We start from the raw sequence: 22,860 nt of genomic DNA, 5'->3' as shown, positions 1-22,860 counted from the left end.
GTGTGCACACCCCATATCACACACATGATACCTCCATGGCTGTCTTTTCTGCACAGCATGCTCTTAAAGTGCTTACTGCATGGAGCCCTGCAGGCAAGGAACAGTGGCTGCTGGAAAATTCCAGGCGGGGTTCGGCCTAAGCATGGCAGTGTCTAAACTTGAGTGGTTCTGAATGTACCCAGTAGCAAAAACTCAGGTGCACAAGTAGCAGCTGAGCAGGAGAGGGCCATCAGGGGCTTTGAAATGTTGGGGTTCAGGGCTAAATGTAGCAGTTCAATGCCTAAATTCCCCTGTGGATCTAGCCTTTCAATGCTTAACCAAACCCAATACACCTTTGGTCTTTTGCTCCACAGAACAAAACATGAAGAAAGGGAGCAAGGTTTAAAGAACCCCCATAGCCCCAGCTCTAAGACAGATCTGAATTGTGCAAACAGATTTTACATGTGGCTGTCTAAGGTTCCAATTAAGTAGTGCATTTAAGCACATACTTATTTTTAAAGAACTGAAGTGGTTCCACTGTCTTCTACTACAGGAGGTAACAGTGGCCTGCTTTAATTCTATAACAATGAAAATTTCTCTAATAAGATAATGACAGTGTATCCTGCCCATCATCATACACAGTGGGTGTGTCTACACATGCAGTAGACTGCTTCAGCCTACTTAAGCATAGTTATTTTTAGCTGCTACTTTGCAATAGTGTCAGCATCACGGTTTGTGCCTGGCAACACTACATCATAGTAGCTCATTGCTATGGCAATGTAGCATCTTGTGTAGACGTGCCCACTGAGGTGCATTTCCATTCCAGAGCATAGCTTGTAGTTCAATGAGTCCCATTGCACAGGATTTGTTAACACTTTTCAATTGCACCCCTTTCCCTCCCCCATGACCTGATGCTCAGTAAAGGTGCCAGGCTGACAAGTGAAAACTGACACACACAAACTCCAGGTGTGACATTGGTCAGTCCACTACGGTGCTATGTGCTATGCAAACATACCAAGGCAGTTCCTGTTCCAAAACAGCGTATAGTTAAAGGCCCAGATCTGGTAAGCAGCTTTCTGCTGACAGAACTGGGGGCATTAGACTCCAATAGGCTTAATGCAGGTTGTCAGTTGGGTGTATCAGCTAAGACAAAGAAAAAAACATTCATTTTAAGTGGGTCACTGATAGCCACATTACTAATAGTTTGAACTGTGATAGGTAAGCTTCTCCATTTACACTTCTTTACAAAGCACTACTTAAGCCACTAGACAAAATTGTTGAGAGCTGCTGAATGTTTTAACTCCACTTTAGAAACAGAAGTAATTAGCTCTACAGCTTTTCTCTATTTCCTACCTAAGCATCTGGGCATGGCACTTCGCTCATTAGGTGGTGAGAATACCATTGTCTGATTGTTTGATTCTTTTAGAAGGATTTGTGCTATTTTCTCCTAATTTTCTCTTTGTGTAGTCCTTACATGAAGTCCCTGGAAGGAAAAAAAGAAAAGAAAAAAAGACTAATCAGAGAAGTTGTAGGCAGCTGTTTGGTGTCCTTTCAATTTTTTTATACACAAGATTACTTCAATTCTGTGCAAATAGTACTTATCCAGTTGGAACTTTTATATTGGGATTTTATCCAATGATCTCAACTTTTGCCATAAAGGAAGCAATGCTTGCAGAGATCTGATGCTCCTATATCTGTTACAAATGGGTTATTCCTCATCTTCTAAGCACAATGGGGATCTTTATACATGCACTGGGGATGGGGAGGGCACTTTAAGTAAAATGGTACCAAGAACTGCTCTGATTAAAGGTGCCCACAGCATCTCATGTATTCAGCATCCAGCACTTCAAAGTGGCAGTGGGGGCACTTTAACCAAAGCTCATTCAACAAGCTTTAGTTAAAGTGTACCAGCCACTATTCTGAAGCACGGGGATGCTAAATGCATAAGATGCAGAAGCTGCTGGAGCACGCTAATTAGCACACTCCAGCAGACTTGATTAATCAAGTCTGCTCCAATGTGCTATAATTACAGCGTGTCGGAGCAGTGTCCCTGCATGTCTACAGGCACCCTAAGGTATTTTTAACCTCTCTGTACATCCAGCAGGTAGAAGAGCTGTTCAAAGAACTGACTGCCTCCCTTTGCTTTGTCTTCATTCTAAACAGGAGATAGTTCCTTGACAACTGTCCTCTCCCTCTCACCAAACAAGGCCATTCCTATTAGTATAATTCTCCTTCTCCTCAATGCCTTCCTGATAGAAAGGATTTTTGAGAACAGGAGTCTATGGCAAACTGGTGGATGATGAGAAAACATGACACTGTAGCAGAAACAGCTCAAATTAAAGAGGTTCCTGCTCCGGGCCAACCATGCAAAAAGGTCTGTCACCTTTGTAATTGAACAGCAATGTGACAGGCTTGAAACTGTTTGGAACAGAAATGCAGAAGATGGTGCAGCAAAAGTCTCCAAGACAATTATTTTTGACTCAGTCATAGTTTCTACTCAGAGCTCCAGGCTGAACTGAAAAGTAGCAGCAAGGCCTGAATCTCCAAGACTAAAACAGATGTCACATTTGTCCTGGGGCAAACCATTTTATCCCAGGACAAAAAGTGCAATTGTGCAGACATTCATGTTTGTTATCCTGAGATAAATCCTAAGGAGGTGCACAAGATAAGAAGTACAAGTTTATTTCAGGACATCTCAAAGCGCATCTGAATGGTTATCCTGGGATTGCATTATTGAGTCAATGGCAGAAAAGTGGCAGTGCGTGCAGGCACTCGCTAAACCCTGATTAGAAGAGTGATGTGTGTACATGCCGATCCTGGAATATTTCTGTTCTGGAACAAACACAGGTGCATCTTGTCCAGGAACAAGTGCAATGTCTATTTCTAGCCCAAGAGCAGCAACATGGCAGGCTGTATTTTATCTGCTTGGGATCTAAAATTCAGCAAACAGAATTTTCGATATTAAGGGAGTTGTATGTATTTTTACAAAAACAATTTACTCCTACAGTATTTGTATGGTGTTAAGCTGCCCAATTGCCAGCCTTTATTTTCAATGACCTTCTGGGAAGCCTATCCTAGCTTACCCTTTTCCAGAGTTTTTGAGAATAAAGATTATATATCTAATAAATGCATTTATAGATGTAAGAAAAAAATAAAGACCTCTCTTGGGCTTCACCCCTGGAACAGAATAAACCTGACATGCTGTTTCTTCCTTACTTATGGCTCTGCAGTCATTTCTTCATAGTTTCATGGCTGTTAGAGGCTGGAAGGGACCTTACACATCATCAGGTCCAGCCCCCTTGCACTTGGGCAGGAAAGACTGCTGGGATCAGATGACCCCCAGCAAGATGGGCATCAAGATGCCTCTTGAAAATCGCTGCAGTGGGTGACTCTACCACCTCTGGGGGGGAAGCCTGTTCCAAACCCTCAACACTCAACTTGTAAAGAAGTTCAGTGCTGACAGTTTGGAACACGTTGAGACCGAAGTGGTCTTCAATCAGTCTATGCCCATTATTTCTTGTCCTCCCCCAGGGGGCTTGGTGAATAGATGCTCCCCTAAGCCCTGATGTATGTCCCTGATGTACTTGTAGGCTGCCACCAAGTTCCCTCTGAGTTTTCTCTTCTCCAGGCTGAACAGCCCCAAGTCTTTCAGTCTCTCCTCAGATTACCTGGTCTCTAGGCCTGTATTCATGTGTGTGGCCCTCCTTTGGACTCTCTTGAGCTTCTCCACATCCTTCTTGAAGTGTGGTGCCCAGAACTGGATGCAATACTGTAATACTTCAAGGGTTCAGGTGCCCCCTAGTCTCACTTGCTGCTAGCCAAATGGCCAAGGACCAAACCAGGAAGAAAGAGATAATGCAGTCCCCCATTACCATAAAATTATACAGTTGAGTTTCCCACAGTTGGGGAAACTTGTAGGGGTCAGCCTGCCCAGAGTGCAAAGGGCAAACCTCACCATACACTTGATCTTACCCCAAAAAGTACTTTTCTTTGTCTATTTAATTTCATGTTTCAGGCCAAATTAGCCAAATCAGTTCTGAACCCAATTAGCAACTGAACATTCAACTCTGTGTGGCACTACCATTGGCAAATATCCTCCTTTCCAGGCTCTTCAGCCTGGGGCTTCAGATACCCCCAAATCCATGGCAGGCATCCTATACACAGGCCCCAAGCCCAAAGGTCAGTTCAGATGCCCTGAGTTGGGGCATCTGAAGCTCTGCTAGGCAGAGGCTCCAGTGGGGGGGCAGGACCAGGCAGGCCTTGCTGCTGAGCTCCTTAATCCTGCTTCTGGCTGCCCCTGGGTTTTGCTACCCCTGGCTCCTATCATCTTTTACAGGCAATCAGGAGCAGATAAAATATTAATTTTCTAAATTTTTTAGGGGCCCTGCAGGCCAGATAGAATGGTCTGGTGGGCCAGATGTGGCCTGCAGGCCATATTTTGCCCACCCCGGTGTAGTGGAAGAGGGGATGCTGAGGTCACTTGAAAGAGTTGGTGCTGAGGGGGACTGTGCTCAATGAGCACTCATATATCTTACTAATAAACACATGCTGCTTTCAGCAGCAGTTCAAAAATAGGCCATGTATTTAATGAGGTTTATTTGTATGCAAATAGAAGACAAAGGGCTTTTCCCCCCATGCTGATGGGGGTGGCAGGGTGGGATCATCTTATATTCAAGTAAATACATAGTTCAGAAGTTCAGTAAGGCTTGTGCCCTCTTTTGTAGTTAAAAAGCACCCCTAAAACATTTAAGGAAACGGAAACAAACCATGGACTTGTACCATATAAACTGTCTAAAACAAGACACACTGACTTTTAAAATGGGCACATCCTGATAAGCAAGTTCTTTTGCTTCATAGATCCCCGCCCCCAAGGCCAGCAGATAGGAAGTTAAAGACAGCACTGCAAGACTCATTTCACCAGAAGTTCCACCTAGTACCGATTTTGTCTAGGCTAACCAAAATGTGTGAGGTCCATTCCTCCTTGGAATTGAAGACTTTCTGATGAATTTCTCTTGTGAATTGTCACCAGTCTTCAAGAAAGCCTGTCTTCATGGGCGATTGACAGTACCTGGGATACAATTTGGGGTGTAGCCTTTGGCTTTTCTCCTGTTACAACCTCTCGATTCTTCTGCTTTATTACCTGTTTTCAACAGAGCTTATTAATGCCTTCTTAGTGGCATAATAAACACTTCCATTTTGCTTTGATTTCTTGCTATCTAAGACTTCCCTCCCATTTATGGAGATTTGTTTTACTACTGGCTATTTTCAAGTTGTAATGGAACATGGAGCACCAGGTGCCTGCTTTGAAAATAGTAAGTACATTTTACACTTACTGGGCACAATGCTGACCAATAATAAATGGTTCCATCTTCAACCTAAATGGTTCATAGGTGGGAGGAAGGTTGTCTTTTCCATCATTACCTGGGCTCTAATAGTTAAAGTAGGAAACAGCTGCCCTCCCTCTCACTCCCTGGTTGGGAACAGAGATTCTCAGGAGTATATTTTTATTTTTGCAACAGGTCTCATCTCTGCAGGTAAGAAGAGACTCTTAACCGTATCAAGAGGAACAAAAGAATTCCTGCTCTGAACTATTTCAATTTATATACATGTCCAGTTGTTTATGTTTCAGAGTGAAAAATGGAAGATACCTTTCTCCACACCCTTGAAACCTAAGATTTTTGAGTAATACAGGTTGGTATTAAGGAATCATTTTGTTTTTACAGTTGTTACTTCAAGGGGTTTCAAGTGAAAGGAAGTTGGACATTAATCTTCCTGCAAGGATACAGCTGGTGGATTACATGTGATATGAAATGAGAGTAAGATTTGTTTGGTACTGTATGTTCAGGTTCTCCAACCCCGCCAACCCCCAATTATGTCCCTGGTCTGAAAAGAACAGTGGCAGAGATATAAATGCATTAGGAACAGGTCTCAAATCTTACGCCTGTCTTTCAGTTTCCTTGCCAATTTTGTATTATTTTTAACAAGTCCCACAGAAAAAATGGGAAAATAGGTAATTAGATCAAATATATTACAGTGAAAGAAACCCAGCAGGAGGATGTTTAAAAGAATTGGATCTCTTTCAGTTTGCAAAAACAGTAGAAAGAGCTCTTAAGGAAAAGGCAATTTAAAATTAAAATAAATTTCTTTGTGCCATAGATCTAAACACATTATTAGCGTATCTGTCTTTAGTAAGGAGGGATACACTATGAATGTATGAACTCTGAACAGTGTTTTACTGCTCTTTTACTTCTCAATACCTACATCCAAAATTCAAATCAGGTATAGCTACTTACTGAAAAGCATTCAAAATGGCTGAGTGTACATAGTGGACAAGTTAGTGGCAACTTTACCTTTTCACTATCTTAATTTATAAATTATTCAGCAGTCAGTGACATTTTTCTGTTTGCAGGCTAGAATTACCCATCTTGGTTCAAAGCCGGTGATAGGATCCAGCTACCCCTACCACTTCTTTCTTCTGTGGCATGGAGGAAGCAAATGGTTGGGGGAAACAACAATTTAATAAATCAAGCTAGTTTGCATGGCCAATCTGTAATAAATCATGTCATCCTTCCTGTTACTTTATTAACTGTCTATATAAAAAACCTGATCTCTGTTACAACTTATGAAGTTTTTTATACAAAACCAAAAATTTGCTTTATCCAATAGTGTTGTGTTGTCCACTCAATCAGCATCTAAAGAGACAGAATACAATTCAACAGTCAAAAATATTAGACTGAGTGTTTTTGGCTATGTCCAATTAACCAAAAAACTACAACAAAGATGGACTTTCTTTTGAATAAAGTTCTGACCCTCCAGAAGACACAGCTGTTTGAGAAAAATGTCAAATGAAATACAATAAAAAATTATTAGACAGACAGACATAGACTTTGTAAGAAAAGCAAAAATGAGGTAACAAAAAATCCCTGGTATCAAAACAAGAAAAAAAGTGAAATCATATTTTCTCACTGCCCCTAGGAAGTGGCAGGCCAGTTACTGCCCTGGTGAAAGGTGGGTTGGGGCACTTTATAACCCTAGCCCCACAATTCTGGTGGTGCTCAAGTGAGCAGGGGGAGCCCAGGGCTTGGTTAAGGAGCCCTGAGGCAGAGCTCAGGCTGGAGGAGGGACCTGGGGCTGTATCCAGGTGGCAGAGGAAAGCCTGGGGGTGCGAGCCAGACCCTGTGTGAGAGGGGCGGTGAGCACAGTGACCCTGTGTGAGAGGAGCGATGATTAGTGAGACCCAGTGTGAGAGGGGCAACAAACAGAGTGGCCTCATGAGTGTGGGTGAGTGAGGAGGCCCAGTGAGGGCATAGTGGCCTGGTAAGGGGCTAGGAGTGAAATAGGCCTACAGTTGTACAATCTCTCAGTCAATGTTCAGGTTAGGGTAGTGGGAGATACGCAAAAGACTGCCCCAGGCCTAAAGGCGAGGAGAGCTAAGCCGGAGGCCATGTGGCATGAGTGTGGCCCCTGAGAGGGCAGTCTGAAAGGCTGGGTGAAAGCCAGCGAGTGAGTGGGACCCCAGTGAGAGAGGGGTGGTATGTGAGTGGCCCTCCGGGGCTGTAGAAAAGAGCTACAACTGTGTGCCCAGTTTGCTCCACCTGTAGGCTGGACAAGTAACACCAGAGTAACATCTGTGAGACATGGGACCCATGGAGGGGAGGTCGGAGCGGGTATTAGGCCCTTGTCAGCAGGGCGAGTAATGGGTAGTCTCCCGCCTTACTAACAACTCTCATATTTTTCCATCAAGGTGTGGGAGGTGAGCAAAGCAGGCGGTTACCCCAGGGTTACCCCAGGACCATGGCAGCCAGTGAAGACCTGATGAGAAGGCCACCCTATTACAGTCCTGCAAACACAAAGACATCAGCCCCATTGAATTGAGTGGAATTACAAGATTATGGTCTAAATTTGCAGTAATTTCTGGTATTTAATTTCGCACTTATTTCAGATTTACCATTTAATAAAGCAGTCACCTACACTGATAAAGTAAACTTTAAGTAACAGAAGTACCTGAAAGGATGGACTTTAGTCCACTAAAGTCCCTATCTGTTTTCTGTAAACACTTTTAGCCTATTCCCCAGAAATATGATCAGATATCCTTCTATTATATGCCTGCAATAGACAGACCAGCCTCCCTGAAACCTAAATGGGGGATTTGATATTTCCCTCATCTTTCTGGAAAAGAAATCCACACCTATCCTGCTTCTACCCATAATCTTAACTAGGTTCCAGAAATCATAAGCTATACTGAACTGAGCTGACAAAGTTGTAGTCATAGGAATCATATGAACATAGGGCTAGAAGGGACCTCAAAGTCATCTATAGTGCAGGTGGCTCCTCAAGACACGACAGTTTTAGTGGCAGTATAAATTAAAAAAAAAAAAAAACACTGTGAAGCAAATTTATACACAAGGTTAGTTTCTCTTTTTGATGTCTCCCCTGCATTCTGAGAGAGGTCACTGCAGAAGGGATCTTGTTTTTGAAATAAGAAGTGCTAAAGAAGCTCTTCTAAAATGTTTTTCGTCGCCACCTTTTTTCTTTCTGCCTTTAATAAATGTCTCTTTTGTTCTTGTGCTTTAATATTTTGAATATTTCTATAATTTCTTAATGAGTTAATAGACTTCGAGGAGTGGAGATGAAGATATTTAGTAATTAAATGTAAGTTATTGCCTTGACAATGCAAGATTGCTAACTGCAGGAATTTTTCAGGTTTTCCATAATTTAGTTTTAAAATGCTGCACACAGTAGCATACTCAACATTACCCATAGAAAATTGTTCCACAGCTTACTCAGCTTTACTATAAAAATGTTTTTTCTTATGCATAATGTAAGCATTTATGATCAGTTTCCCTTCAATTCTCCTATGAATCTTTAACTTCTGTACATCTTTTGTATTTATATCTTTCAAACACTTGTAAATTTTATATACCCACTTCATGCTTTACGGATGACTGTCAGCTTCCCTCATAATCCAGTTCCCACAGTCTGCAAATCACTCTTGTCATCTCTGAACTCCAGGCTCTTGTAATACGAAGCCCAAAGAATGGGGTTTGCAAATAGAGTAAAATCCCTGTTGTTAGTCCCCGACTCCATGCGACACCCAATGACTAGGGAGACAATGAATCGATGCCATCAGGCATCATCTGCACACATTGCTTGTCAACAGCTTTATTCAAAATGGAGACAGCTTCAGGCTAGCTCCAACAAACCGGGGAGCCTCAGTGAACATTAGGTTTTTTTTTTCCATATTTATACACCTTGGTTTATACTCATTAACATTTACCCCACCTTTGTCCCTCCTTTGTTCCACCTTTAGTCCTTCCCATTTTAAACTCCACCTCTGTTTTACTGTTTGTTTCATTAGCATGGAATTGCTTATGTATTTTACTTATTTATCTTTTCGCATGCATAAGACCCTGACCCCACTTCTTCGGTCACTTGAGCAGGCTTCGACTAAAGCATGGAAGCTTCTGGAGGCTTCTTTACCAATCACCATTCACCTTTTTGCATATGTTTATCTCGGATTTTTTTTACCAGTTACCTGTTGTCTTTCACATTCCAGTCTGTTTTTCAGTCCCAGATTGTACCATCTCCACATTCCTAAGACTTCACCTCATTCACAGCACACAGACTTATACAGACTCACTTGAAAATGGTTGACACAGCTGAGATGGCTACTTAGCATAAGCATTCATAAGCAAAATCTGGTTTACCTTCCAATGATAACTGGCATCCTGTTTCTTTTATACAATGAACTATATATCTTGCAACACTACTATAGCGTTAAGAAAATGCTTGCCTAAGCATCTTGCAATGTTACTTTTAACATACCATTCTGCCTTGTGGTTAGCAGCTCTTCTAGGCCACAGGTTATAGCCTTTTATTCAGCTGCAGATCCAATGCTTCCCAAGATCCAAATACTGTCACCCTAACACCTGTTATCCAGCATTCTACAATACTCTATTAACTGGTATTTGGCCGGCTGGATTCTAGGGAGGGCAGGGAAAGCTTGCATGCTGCCACTGCCGCCACTCTGCATGCAGCCACCGCCACCTCCCTTCCCGCTCCCCACACCCCTCTGCTCTGTGTACGTCCACCGCCATTTATTCCCCTCCACCCCATCCACTGCTCTGCATTATCTGCTTCAGATAACCAGAATTTTACATAACCAGCACCCAGCATTCCCTACTTATGCCAGATAACAGGGATTTTACTGTACATTTAAAATATAAAGATCCTAACAAGAACTTTATAGCAAAAAAAGCATGAAATTGAGAACTAAGTTTCAGTTTACGAGAAATCCAAACCTATGAAAGAAAAAAAAAATTCCGTTATAATTTGGTACTATATGCTTCAACCCTGTTAGTCACAAGCAGAGATTTCTGACTATACACTCAAGACTCCTCCTAGTAATATCTCTGATCAAGGACCACATATATAAGGAGTTTAATGAGAATTAAATTATTTTGGACTCTCACAGAGAATAAAATAAAAAATTTTTAAAGTTACCTGGACTTCACTGCTTGCAGGTTTGAGCAGTTAGATCTTGGACATAATCAGGGAAATATTCAAAGCAATCCCCGTAGGACACTATTTTTATTCCATGAAGAAGCATATCTGTTTGGAGTTTAAAAGTGTTTTTTGTTTTCTTTAGGCACCAACCTGTAATGTTCTAAATACACTTTATTCTTTACAGTATAAAGAAAGAGACCTTGGAATATCTACTCATGCAGAGTCTCTCCGCAGCCCCAAAACAAGAATGATTTGGTGTGATACAAGTTTTGAAGAACCTCCTGTTAAGAAAAATGTAAGGTAATTTCATTTCAATAATTGTAGACCAGATGCATGCATCAAAGAGAGACTATTTTTCAAGTTCTACATACTTAAAGAAATGTTTGATATTCTCAATCATTGCATAAATAAGGATTTGTTTTTAAGAAGAGAACAAATAGGCATTTGTTCCAAGAAGTTATTTCTTTAAGCACTAACTTTAAGACAGGCTTGAAATCAATATGACTGCTCAAAATTAAGGCTTACAAACATACAAATCTTTGCAGGATTAGAGCTTTATACGCTAACCATATTTTAAAGAAGGAAAATGATAATTAGGACAAAGCATCATTCTGCTAAAGTTTGTCTATGTAAAGGAAAATATATATATTCTTGGGTAAAGTCTGAAAATTTAATCCATTCATACACAAAATGATATGAATGCTAAAATATCTGGATATTAAAAAGACAGAGAACAAGGATCCAGATTTTGTTTAATTACATAGTGAAGAATCTTTATATTAATATAACATTACTGTACACTGCAGACTGTATTTGGGTACCACAATAACTGACACCTCCTTTATGATGGCTGACACCTCCTAAATGTCCTGTCCTTTATGAGACATCCAGACATTTTATTGACCTCAAAAGTTTGACAAAACCGAATATGCTGTTGGATTAAAATAACACATAACATTACTTTAGGATCTTGAGTAACATCTTTATATCCTGAAGGATCTAACACCATTCCACAGGGATCAGTACACATGCCATAAATATGAATATGAAGAACCCCATGATTTATATGGCCTCTTGCCCACTGAAGAACCTAAAGCAAATCAAGCATGTTATATTAATTCTTTTTATTATGCTTTTAAGAATAGGGAAGCTATATATTTTCGCAGAGGACTAAAATTGATCTTTATTCTTTTTGTGTACAAGGTGACAACAGTAGCTACTATTTGCATAAATTACAGAAAAATTAAAAAGCCAAAACTTTGAATCAGAAGTGATTAACATGTAAACTATAAAATGATTAACAGGTTATTCCTTACACTGTATTCCTAAAGGCTTTTCACCCAGCATTAAACCTTTTTAACCAAACAAAATCTTTGTTTTAATTTATCAACAACACTGTTGTATTTCACAAAAAACCAAACCAAACAGTAATACACAGAAAAGATCTCCATATGCCTAAGACTTGTCTTTAAAATTCTTCTTTCCCTGTGAGTGAGTGAAGAGTTACTCCTTCCACTAGACTAAACTACATTCCATGCAAGGGAACTATTTCTTACCTATTTTATAGGTAAAAAGCTAATACTAGCAAACCATATCACATTATTCAAAATAAATAGTTAATGGAATAACCTTCTGCTTTTTGTTTCCTGTTACTTAACTGAAATGTTTTAAGCCTGACAGTTTTCTAGAAATGGAGGGGAAAAAACCACAGAAGGGACACCTCCCTTCCTTTATGAGACATCCAGATATTTTATTGACCTCATCGTACCTTATCCTTATGTTTCAAGTCTAAAGATTCCATAGGTTTGCCTTGCTGCTGATCAAGAATCTCAAGTAAATGTCATAGTTCATAGTACAGATCACGGTGCCTCTTTCCATGAGTCGGAGGATTGACTGCAGAACAACAGGATTCTAAATATGTTGTTCCAAGTTATCAAACACCTCCATTAATCAATCTTGGAAAAAGTTGAGCTTGGTGTCATCTGTGCGCTGAAGAAAAAAAAAATAAAAGCTATACATGTCAAATGGCCTGTGTTGTATATTGTTACTGCCCACAACAGGACATCTATGGCACTTAATCATTTATACCAGTGTTGTCTGGGGAAAAAAGTATTTACAGAAATAGTTATATTTAAGGATATTGTACAGTATCTAAAAATATTAGAATTTGAACACACAAAGAAGATGTCAGAGATAAGCTCAAATGGCTTCAAGCTGCCTGGACCATGTCATCTATGTAGCTGAGTTGTTTTTCATTCAAATTTCTAAAGTCTCTTGACAGGGAATCATCTTGTACAAATGTATAGATTCTAAGGAGAGAAATCTCTGCTGTAGTTTTCCATAGTTAATTCTGCTTTTGTCACTTCCAAACTGTAACATTAAAGTGCACTCCACTCAATTCAACTACTGTAGTATGATATGGTAGACTGGCAGCGGTCCATAACATTTCATAGACTGCATTGGTTTCCTATTCACAATTAAATGTTGCAAAGCCCTATACAATTAAGATCCCACCTACATAGGAAATCATCAGTCTGGATATGCTGCCACTGCTTTTGTGGTCAACTGACATGCTAAAACAGTGGTTCTCAACCTTTTTTAGACTGAAGACACCCATCATTAGACTCAAGGTACTGCTCATTTGATTCAAGGAATCCTTCGGAAAATTCCAACTCTTAGTTTACAATAATGTTTTAACTACAGAAAAATAACAGAGCGAGTCCTCTGTTGCAAAGAACTCAGAAAGACCATGGCAGATCAAAATGTTTTTGAGACTAGGGATTCCTATTTGAAATCTCTGGGTTTATCATATGAATTACATTTGCACCCTTAACAGTGCTGACGTTGTGTGGCATCCCACAGCACCTTGAAAGAATCAAGGCATGTCAGGGTGTTGGAGCATCCTGGTTGAGAAACACTGTGCTAAAGTTACCACTCCCTAGGTTTAAAAGTATGAGGGCTCCTAGCAGAGAGTTTTAAATGGCAGGTCCCTGTCTCTAGAAATCATTCTTTTGTGTCGCCTGACTGAAGCCAGAGCTTCTTGACTTTGAGGACATCCTATAACACCCATTCCTATACTGGCTTTCCCCAGGGGATTGAACTATATATGTATTTGTAGGTCCATCTCCGATTTGGAGTTCAAAGTATACTCTATACTATATCAATAAATCTGCCATTGTAACTGTTTCAGATAAAAGATTTGAGAAAATCCAATAAAACGGACTAAAAAAGCCTCCTCAAGCAAAAACAAAACAAAATGAAACAAAACAAAACCCATCAATAGCCAAGTCAGATACAGGACATATATAAATTACATTTATTTGAAATAAATGGAGTTGGAGCAATAATAGGCTTGTGAGACATAAGGCTATCAATAATATCAAGGTCTGTCACTGTTTCCAAAGAATCTCTGTTTTCTGCCAAGTACGTTACTAACCACTATTTCAGTTCGGACAGTACTGACAGACTCTATCATAACTCAAGTAAGAGTCTTGAAAGTTAGCATAATCCTCTTCCCCAGTTTCCAGATTATTTTATTTCATAGCTTTCAAATTAACACAAGTAATAATCAACTATCTTTATACTGCAATAATGCCTAGAAGTACCCAGTTGCTGAAACCAAAGCCCAGCTGTAATAAGTTGTCCACAGTAATGCAAAAACTTGCTGCCCTCAAAGCACTCTCCACCTAATACAAATACTTTTGAATAGTAAGTGTTATATATGCACTCACTGGTGACATCTTTCTGATAAGATCATGTGCCATTACAAGCAAGTGTCTGTCTCTGATCACCCTTTTGCAGAATTCAGCAACATCTTCTGGATGAAGCACATCCAACTGTTCAGCTGCTTTGATGAAAGCTTCAATGCAGCCCCTCCATGAACACAGTGCTAGTATTCTGGCACTACAGTAGCACTCGCTCTAGTCCCAATTACACAAAGAAGGTCTTGAGGCTGCTTTCTTATTAAACTTTTTAAAAACTTCCTAAAATAAAAGCAGAAAAGGAAACAACTTTCAATCATTAATTCCAACAGTTCAATTCAAACTGGCAATCTAGAAATGAAATGATGTATTGGCAGTTATCAATGGGGCATCCCATCGAGTCAGCTTTTCAGCAGTGCTTTTAAGAGAGCTGAACTGCATGGTACTGTTGACCAACAAGTTAATGCACATTCAGAAATGAGTGACCCAGTGGAGATATTTCCAAAATACCATGGAACAAGGTTGCAGCTGATCCACATATAAGTCAGCCGGTGCTAAAGTAATGTATACATAGTTGTGGTATGAAAGATGATAGCTATATGTATTCCCCCTTCAACCTAAAGGGTGGATGCATATAGGAAGGATCTCTGAAGCAATCAGAGCTATCAGAGATACACTGTCCCACATCTAAGAGTATTTGCTTTAAAAAAGCAGTATTTAGCATTCAGTTTGTGTTTTTATTTATGATTACCTAATTGTTTCTTGCCCAGTTATATAAGGCAGAAAATTTCTGAACAAAAGTTAACCAAAAAACATTGTATCAGTTGCCCTCAATATTAGATATACAACAGTAAGAACAAGAATTCTTAAGAAAGTCGATCAAGAGACTTTCTGCAAAGCTAACAGTAAACTCCATGCCAGTAATAACATTCTCTCTATTTACTCTATTATTCCAAATCCATCCTTTGATGTAGAACACTTAGTAAGAAGGGATATCCCTACCATGTTTCAGGGATATGGCTTGTAGCCGTGTTTGTCTAAAAAGCAGAGGCAGACAAAACTCTTGGTCTTTGAGGCGATATCTTTTATTAGACCAACTAAATAGTAGCAAAAAAAATTCTCTCATTGCAAGCTTTCAGGTCCAAACACCCTTTTGTCAGGCAGAGGAGAGTTCAAAGATTGTAAAAGTTCTCCCAGGTAGAAAAATAACTTCAGCTTGTACAGGGGAGGTAAAGAGTGGCGAGGTTCCCATGCTTTTCAAAGTCCATTTGTGAAAAAATTGCAAAAAAATACAAATATAATAAAAGAAGAGTAGCTAAAAGATGTGTGGGCATGGGAGAAAGTTTTCACTAGAACAGACCCAAGTGGAAAGAAACAAGAATTGACTTTGTGTTTATATCAAAAGAAATAAGGATAAGGAAGAAAGAAACCATGCATGTAGCTTTTAGTGATCATGGGATGCTGAAGGTGGAAATGAGTCTTGGTAAGAGCCCCATGAGAGGGAAGGGACTGCAGAAGTTAAGTGTGTGGTAGTTACAAGATGAAGAAGTATGTTAATGGTACACGAGACAGTATAAAGGGGTGGTGAACACTGAAGAAATATTTGGGAGTACCAGAAAATGATGGACGATGGCAAAGAAGAGGACAAGAGAATTCTTAGGAAGGCAGGCCTAGGATGCATGGGGAAAAGAATGAAAAAACTTAGAGTGCTGCAGATAAAGACGCAGGAGCTGCTAAAGGAAGCTGCAGATGGAAGAGAGGTATGAGAAGAGCTAGAAGAAACAAGGCAAGAGTTAAAAACCTGGTTTAAAAGAAAAACGAGAGAGAAAATGCTCTCAGCACAAGCACCCTGAGTGGGGAAAAACCAAGAGTGATCTCAATACTTTTCAGTCAGAGTGAAGGCAGCAAAAGGAGAACTTAAAACAGTGCAGGAAGAAGGTGTTGCCTGGGTGGAAAAGCAGGAGCAGGTGCTGGAGGTGATAAGATCTTATAGTTATGCCAGAAGAAGGAAACAGAAAGGAAGGAAATGAAGGATTTGCTGAAAGAGACTGAAGAGAAAGTAGGGGAGGAGGAAGCAAAGAAGATGGGAGAGAAAATAAGTGCTTAAAAACCTTTAAAAGAAGGAAATCACCAGGAGCAGACCTACTGCCTGTGGAATTTTAGGAGAAGTTTTGGGCATAGGTTGTGAGAGTTATAATGGACGTTTCTGGCTTTGAGGATGAGGAAAAACCTCCAGAAGATAATACATGAGAACCAAGTATGCTCAATACCAGGTAGAAAGATCTCCAGAGTGATCAGAGGTACACTGTCCCTCACCAAAAGAGGAAAATAAAGACAGTTATAGCAAACCTAGATTCAGAGAAAGCATATGACAGAGTGGATCTTGATTATGCATTTGAAATGTTAGGAAAAATGAGGTACCTAGAGAAAAGTGTATGTTAGATAAGGTTATTGTACAGAGAAGCTGAGAGTCAAGTCCAAATTAATGGGCACCTGAGTGGGGCCTTTAAACTCCATACACAGGTGAGACAAGGGTACCCGGTCACCACTACTATTTATGTGCAGCATAGAACTGTTAGCACAAAGAATAAAAGAAGATGAGGTTGTAGACAGTGGAGTCCTGGCATTGTTACACCTGTGTAGGATGGCTGGAGGTTGGAGTATTCTAGAACATTTGAACTCCTAACCTTAATGATGTCATGGCCCACTTCTGAAAGCTGAGCATGTGCAGTGAGTTGTTTGACCTAGTTGTTTGTTTGGTAACTAGGGGAACTGTGGTAGTTAGGACCATTATGTTAATGAGTTGTTATGGGTTGTTGGGATACTTTGATTTGTATAGTCCTAACTGTGATTGACTTTGATTGGCATTGATTGAGAGAGTAACGATTTGATCTGCACGTGATTGACAGGTGGCGTGGTTTGGATGTTATAAAGCCTGTTACGAAATGTTATGGACTCCTGCCAGTGTAGCGGCCAGCACAGCTTTTGGGGGCCGTTGTCATTGGAGTTAGAGCTCTGTCTCGCGCTCTCTCCCTCTTTTGCCTGGTGTGTGTGCATGTGCAACCAATTTAGCATTTGAGTACTTGTGTTTGTGGAACCCGTCATTTAGCAACTGTGGAGCGAGTGAGAACAGTGTGTGTGGGACAGTGTTCAGGAGCAATGACAGGAGCATCCTGAGCACCTGCCGGCTACTCAGCTGCTTCTGCGTGTCACATCGGTTGGGGTATCCTCTACCCCTTTTCTGAGGTGCTTAGTACCCACCTGCTTATGAGGGAACAGCATAGAAATTCTCAGGGGTGTGAGGCTGCAGAGCAGGCCTTCCCTGCCTGTCAGCTCTCTAGGGTGATAGTTGACCACCTTGGGTGACAGACTGGCATCGAGTTCTTTAGCTGTTCCATAGTTTAACTGTTTATAGTACTGTATACTGTGTCTGTATACTGTTGTGTTTGGTTTTGTTGGTTCTTGTCTTAATACACTTGTTAAACTTTATATTTGCGTGGGGTTTTGCTTGGTATTTTGCACCTTTGGTTGGGGCCAGGCAGTAGGTCAGTTTCCAGAGGGATTTAACTCTATGGTGTCTGTCACGGCGGGGTCCTCCAGGAGGGCCGTGGTCTCCTTAAGGCCCCCTCTTCCGTGCCATCTCGGCCCAAGGGCACCCTCGGTTTCTCGTCCGCCACGTCTTCGATGTTTAAATCAGTTGGGAGACTGCCTTACACCCTCTTGGTCACGTCTCTATGTTGATTCGGACCCCGTGGTTTCCTGGACTCCTCGTGGGTCTTGTCCTGCAAATGGGTGCTTTGGGGCACCCTAGCCTTATGGGCTATGCGTGGCTCCAACCATCCCTTATACCACGCCCCAAGCCTCGCAGTTGGAATGGATGTTGGTCTGTCGAATACACTCGCCTGCTCTCTGGGGCCTCCTCTGTACTCTTGCTCGCTCTCTGGGGCCTCCTCTGTACTCTCAATAAAGCCGCCCCTCTCCTGGGGACTTCTGTGCCCACTCTGGGCCTTCTCTGTAGTGCCACCCCTCTCAGGGTCCTTCTCGATAAAGCCGCTCCTCTCCTGGGGACTTCTGTGCCCACTCTGGGACTTCTCGGTTATGCCACCTGTCTCTCAGGCCCACCGCACTGCTACCCCCTTTCTCCCGGGCTCACCGCACTACTACCCCCTCTCCCCGGGGTTTACCACACTACTACACCCTTCTCCGGGGTTTACCGCACTACTACACCCTTCTTCAGGGGCTCACCATGCCCCACACTGGGGCTTCTCAGTAGTACCCCTTCTCCGGGGCTCGCCACATCCGCACTGGGGGCTTCTCAATAGCGCCCCCTCTCTGGGGCTTGCCACGCCCACACTGGGCTCCTCAGTAGTGCCCCTCCTGGGGCTCGCCACACCCGCACTGGGGCTTCTCAATAACGCCCCTCTCTGGGGCTGGGGTCTAAGCACCCCATAAGCTGCACCCTTACTGGCGCTGGGGCCCCCACACCACTGTGAGTCCCTACAAGTACTCTGTGCCCTCACTGGCGCCGGGGTCCCCACGCCGCTGTGGGTTCCCCATGAGGCCTCCTCCAACCCCTAATGGCCTCACCCTAGCCACCGGTGTAATACATAACAACAAAGCAAACACAAGCCTCTTGGCTACAACTTAACTTAAGGCCGCCTGGCTATAACAACATTGCTCCAATGTCCCAGAGCCGCCATCCTTTACTCGGCTTGAGTAGTACCAGTGGTTCTCGCATCTTAGCTTCAGGAGCTCCTCTCTGTCTAGCTGCTGGCAGGTAACTACTAGCCTGGCCTCAGCTCCTGGGCGAGCCAGGCCCTGCCCCTTAGGGTCAGCTGACTTCCTGGTTGCCCCAGGCAACCCCCAGCTGTGCTCATTATTCCCTGCTAGGGTTCTCTCCCTGGCAGTTTCCCCTCTCTAGGAACAGGGCACCTCAGTGCTCTGTGACAGTGTCCCTCAAATCTAATAGGGAGGTTGGTATGGTATAGAGGCTTAACAGCCCTCTGTGTGTATTTCAGAACGTGGGTGGGTGCCTGAAGTGGTCCACGGGGTTCTCTGCTCAATTGTGGTGTGCCTGCCTGCTCTTTCCCCACTCTTCAAGTTCATCAGCAGAATAAAGATATGCGTATAGGGTGAGGTAAAATGTATCCTATACATGGATGATATAAATGTTATAGTTAGAGATAGACTTTCAATAGACAGGGTTCTAAAGCATACATCAGAGTATGGAGAAGTAATCAGAGCTAAACTAAATAGATCAAAAAGCACCATAATGGGAGTGGGGAACTGGAGAGACTTCCAGAAGTTGGGCCTTCAAATAAGAGAGAGACAAATTAGAATGCTAGGGATCCTGATGGACACAGAAGAAAAAGGTAATGCATAGAGATGCATCAATACATCAGTTCATATTGTATCAGCACCAATAAAAGAAAAACTGACATTACCAGCAATCAGCTTTTTTGGCCGATGTAGTTGATAATGTCGCCGATAAATGCCGCATGTATGTACTTAGCTGCAGCATGCATACGGCTAGCCCAGCAGCTTGGAGAGCAGCATCTGGCTGGTAAGTCTATGGGGGGTGGGAAGGGCATGGGAGGCAGAGCAAGGCCCCCATGGTGAACGAGGAGGGGGGCTGGGGCAGGCACTGCCCAGCCGGGGTGGGACAGGGTGGGGTGTGGGACAGAGCCACAAGCAGCTTGTCCAGGGGACACGGGGAGGGAGGTGGTGGCTCCTGCCACTTCATGCACCCCTGGGGGAGCATGGGGGCATGTGACCCCTGGATCTGTGCACTGGGTGAGGGTGGGCTGCTGCTGCAGGCTAGGATGGCACCAGGCTCTTCCTGGCAGGGGGGTTGAGCTGGGGCTGCACTCAGTGGGGTAGCAGTGGTGCTGGGAGTGGCCTGATTGCAGCCCTGGCCCAGCCTGCCTCCAGCAGGAAGAGCCCAGTGCCACCCCTCAGCAATCTAATCCAAGTTGAAGTATGTTGTTTAAAGGTTTAATATATGTAGCTGTACTTTTCTGGATATGTAGTTGTTTCTGTGATATGAAGTCTTGGTCAAACAAGGATGCTCAATATGTTGAGTTTTCCAAGCGCAGACTGATGAGTGTGTTTTTAATAAAATTGCTAATAAAAACAAAGGTTTCCAACAGCATGTTTGCCCAACATGGGCCATGTATTTTATAGTCATTAGCAAGAACATGCTGCTTTTGGCAGCAGCGTTATGATAAAAAGGAACCTCATTACATTGTCTATGTGAATGTAACATGAGGGGCTTTTTCCCCCCCATGCTGATTGGAGGAAAAAACCCTTATCTTGTATTCGAGTAAATATGGTATTTTCTACTTCTGGACATGCATGATACTTGTATCTCATAAATAACTGGCCAAAGTATGAAATACCTTGGAAATGGAAAGGTATCTTGAGAAGTAACAGCTCAACTTTCCCAACATATCTAGTGTCATTTTATAAACCCAATTTAAAATACTTGAGTTACATTCTTTTTTTTTTTCCCTAATGAATGGTTTAATTTAAGAAAAGTCTAACAACTTTTCTTCTTTTTCTTCCAACTATTTTCATGGGATATTTTGATACTGTTCTTACGCTGTACTTGTGCCAAGATTAAGTCAGACCATGGGTAACAATTAATTCAAGAAAATTTATCATTCATGTTCTTGTTGCTGGTGGTCTTAATTTTTGCAAATATTTAAATAAATGTATGCATTGTGTAGTTGTACAGACAACCTCAGAAACTAAAGTTCAAACCTCAAAGGGATCCAGACTGGAGGACCCATCTTCCCTTAAAGAATGATTGCAAATATGCAGATGTCAGAGGAAACCTTTTGAGGTTTTGATAATAAGCAAATAGAAAGAAGCCAAGGAAGTAAAACAGTGTACAAATAAATTCTACAATGCTTTACTTTCACAGAAGCACTCAAATGCAATCATCTTTTCCTTGGAAAAGTATTTTTGAAAGAAAAGTAACAGCTACAGTTGACTAAAGAGTTTCCATGAGATTCCCCAAGAAGCAGATTCTCATGAATGTGTGTCCTCTATCCCTTTGTCTAAATCATCCACAGGTGCATTATTTACAGCATTTACCTGGATTTTTGTTCACTTCTGTTTGTTGTCCTTTCTGCTGAGTCTATCCTTGAATACTGTTAATAATATTAAACCAAATTTTAATACTTTGATTTATAAATATTGCCTCAAAGAAACAGTTATCTCCAAAACTGAACCCTGAAGTTTTGATCTGTCTGTGCATTTCCAGTTTATTTTCATTAAACTTTTAAAATAGTTGTGCAAACTTCTCTCATTAGACAGTTAATGAACTAATACAATTACAGGAAAGGAACTACATCACCTTTCAAAACAAACAGACCAAATGTTACAGCAGTTTAAGTAGTACAAATTGTCAGAGCTCCTCTGACTTAAGCCAAACGACCCTCTGAAGGCAATGGAACTGATGTAGCCTGTCTAGATTCAACACAAAAGACTTATTTTTTAAAGTTATGTCTGGGCTCCCTGAGTGCCAAATCTGTGTGGTATGTTGAGGCAAAACAGTTCATCCAAACAGCTCTCTGTTTTGTTTGCCTTCCCATTTCTAAAAAGCACATGCAATTTGTATGTATAAACTTGATCGCTTCTCATTTAGGGTCTTTGTGAACAAATGGTTAGAAAACATTTTAATTAATTTGGTATGCTTGATTTGTTTCAACTCTTAGCTTCTGCAATTTGCCAAACTTTAAATCTGATCATAAAAAACAAACATGGTACTGAAAAGAAAAATAGCAAAAAGTATTTGAGATGTTGCCTTGGTTTAAGAAAGAGTCAAATCTAACTTCTCAGAACACATATCAAAGGATCAATTTAGATATGCAAAGAAAATTAAAAAAAAAACAAACCAAAAAACAACCACAACACACTTCCCTTTTCCATTTAAAATACTTCTGTTATTTAAGAGTAACAAACCAAAGATGTCAAAAGGACAAAAAGCAGCTGGATAAGAATAACGTAATTTTAAAATATGATCCATACTTTAAAAAATATTACATATCTGCACTCTCAAACCAGTAAGAAAACATGGTAGTAAATAAGCCTTATGAAATGTCTTTCTTCACTGTAGAATAAATATTTACTGCTCTAAACTTTCATTAAATCTGATATGGTTAGCTAAATAGATACGCTTTGTTCTTTATACCATCCCTTCCCACAAGATTAGGTTTATTGTTACAAATTCTCCTATGTTGATCTTGGTGCCAAATTCACCATCCATACTATTGCCCAAGTTAATTCACTGCAATTAACCTCCTTATGAAGATACTTAAGCACGAGAAAATTAGTAAAAAAACAAAACAAAACAGCTATGCCCCCAAACAGACCACTAACTCATATTCTAGCCTACATGCCACTTCACATCCCCTACAAAGCTGAATCTATATCTTCTAGAATCACAATCATAGAAAATGTAGGTTGGAAGGGACCTTGGGAGGTCATCTAATCCTACCCCCACTCAAAGCAGGACCATCCCTAAGTAGATCATCCCAGCCAAAGCTTTGTCTAGCCAGGTATTAAAAACCTCCAAGGTAGGAGAGTCCACAACCTCTCCAGGTAACCCGTTCCAGTATTTTACTACCCTCCTAGTGAGAAAGTTCATCCTAATATCTAACCTAAACTT

The 22,860-nt window shown here is 41.4% G+C and overlaps 1 protein-coding gene and 1 pseudogene across 1 annotated transcript; both read right to left on the bottom strand.

Annotated features, from left to right (window-relative positions):
- Positions 1 to 1,361: 1,361 nt before the first annotated feature.
- Positions 1,362 to 22,458, bottom strand: FAM118A (family with sequence similarity 118 member A). Its single transcript, XM_025213319.1, is given in 12 exon segments — positions 1,362 to 1,464; positions 6,641 to 6,671; positions 10,483 to 10,607; positions 10,609 to 10,766; positions 11,435 to 11,575; positions 12,254 to 12,324; positions 12,327 to 12,474; positions 14,217 to 14,383; positions 14,386 to 14,468; positions 17,448 to 17,450; positions 21,285 to 21,340; positions 22,384 to 22,458. Coding segments are annotated over 12 exon segments (1,161 nt in total).
- LOC112551599 lies at positions 3,820 to 3,967 on the bottom strand (annotated as a pseudogene).
- Positions 22,459 to 22,860: the final 402 nt, after the last annotated feature.

This window comes from Alligator sinensis, unplaced genomic scaffold (assembly GCF_000455745.1).
Source record: "Alligator sinensis unplaced genomic scaffold, ASM45574v1 scaffold806_1, whole genome shotgun sequence".
Classification (NCBI taxonomy): Eukaryota; Metazoa; Chordata; order Crocodylia; family Alligatoridae; genus Alligator; species Alligator sinensis.
The sequence above is the reverse complement of the archived record's forward strand: the minus strand, read 5'-3'. Positions and strand labels throughout refer to the sequence as shown.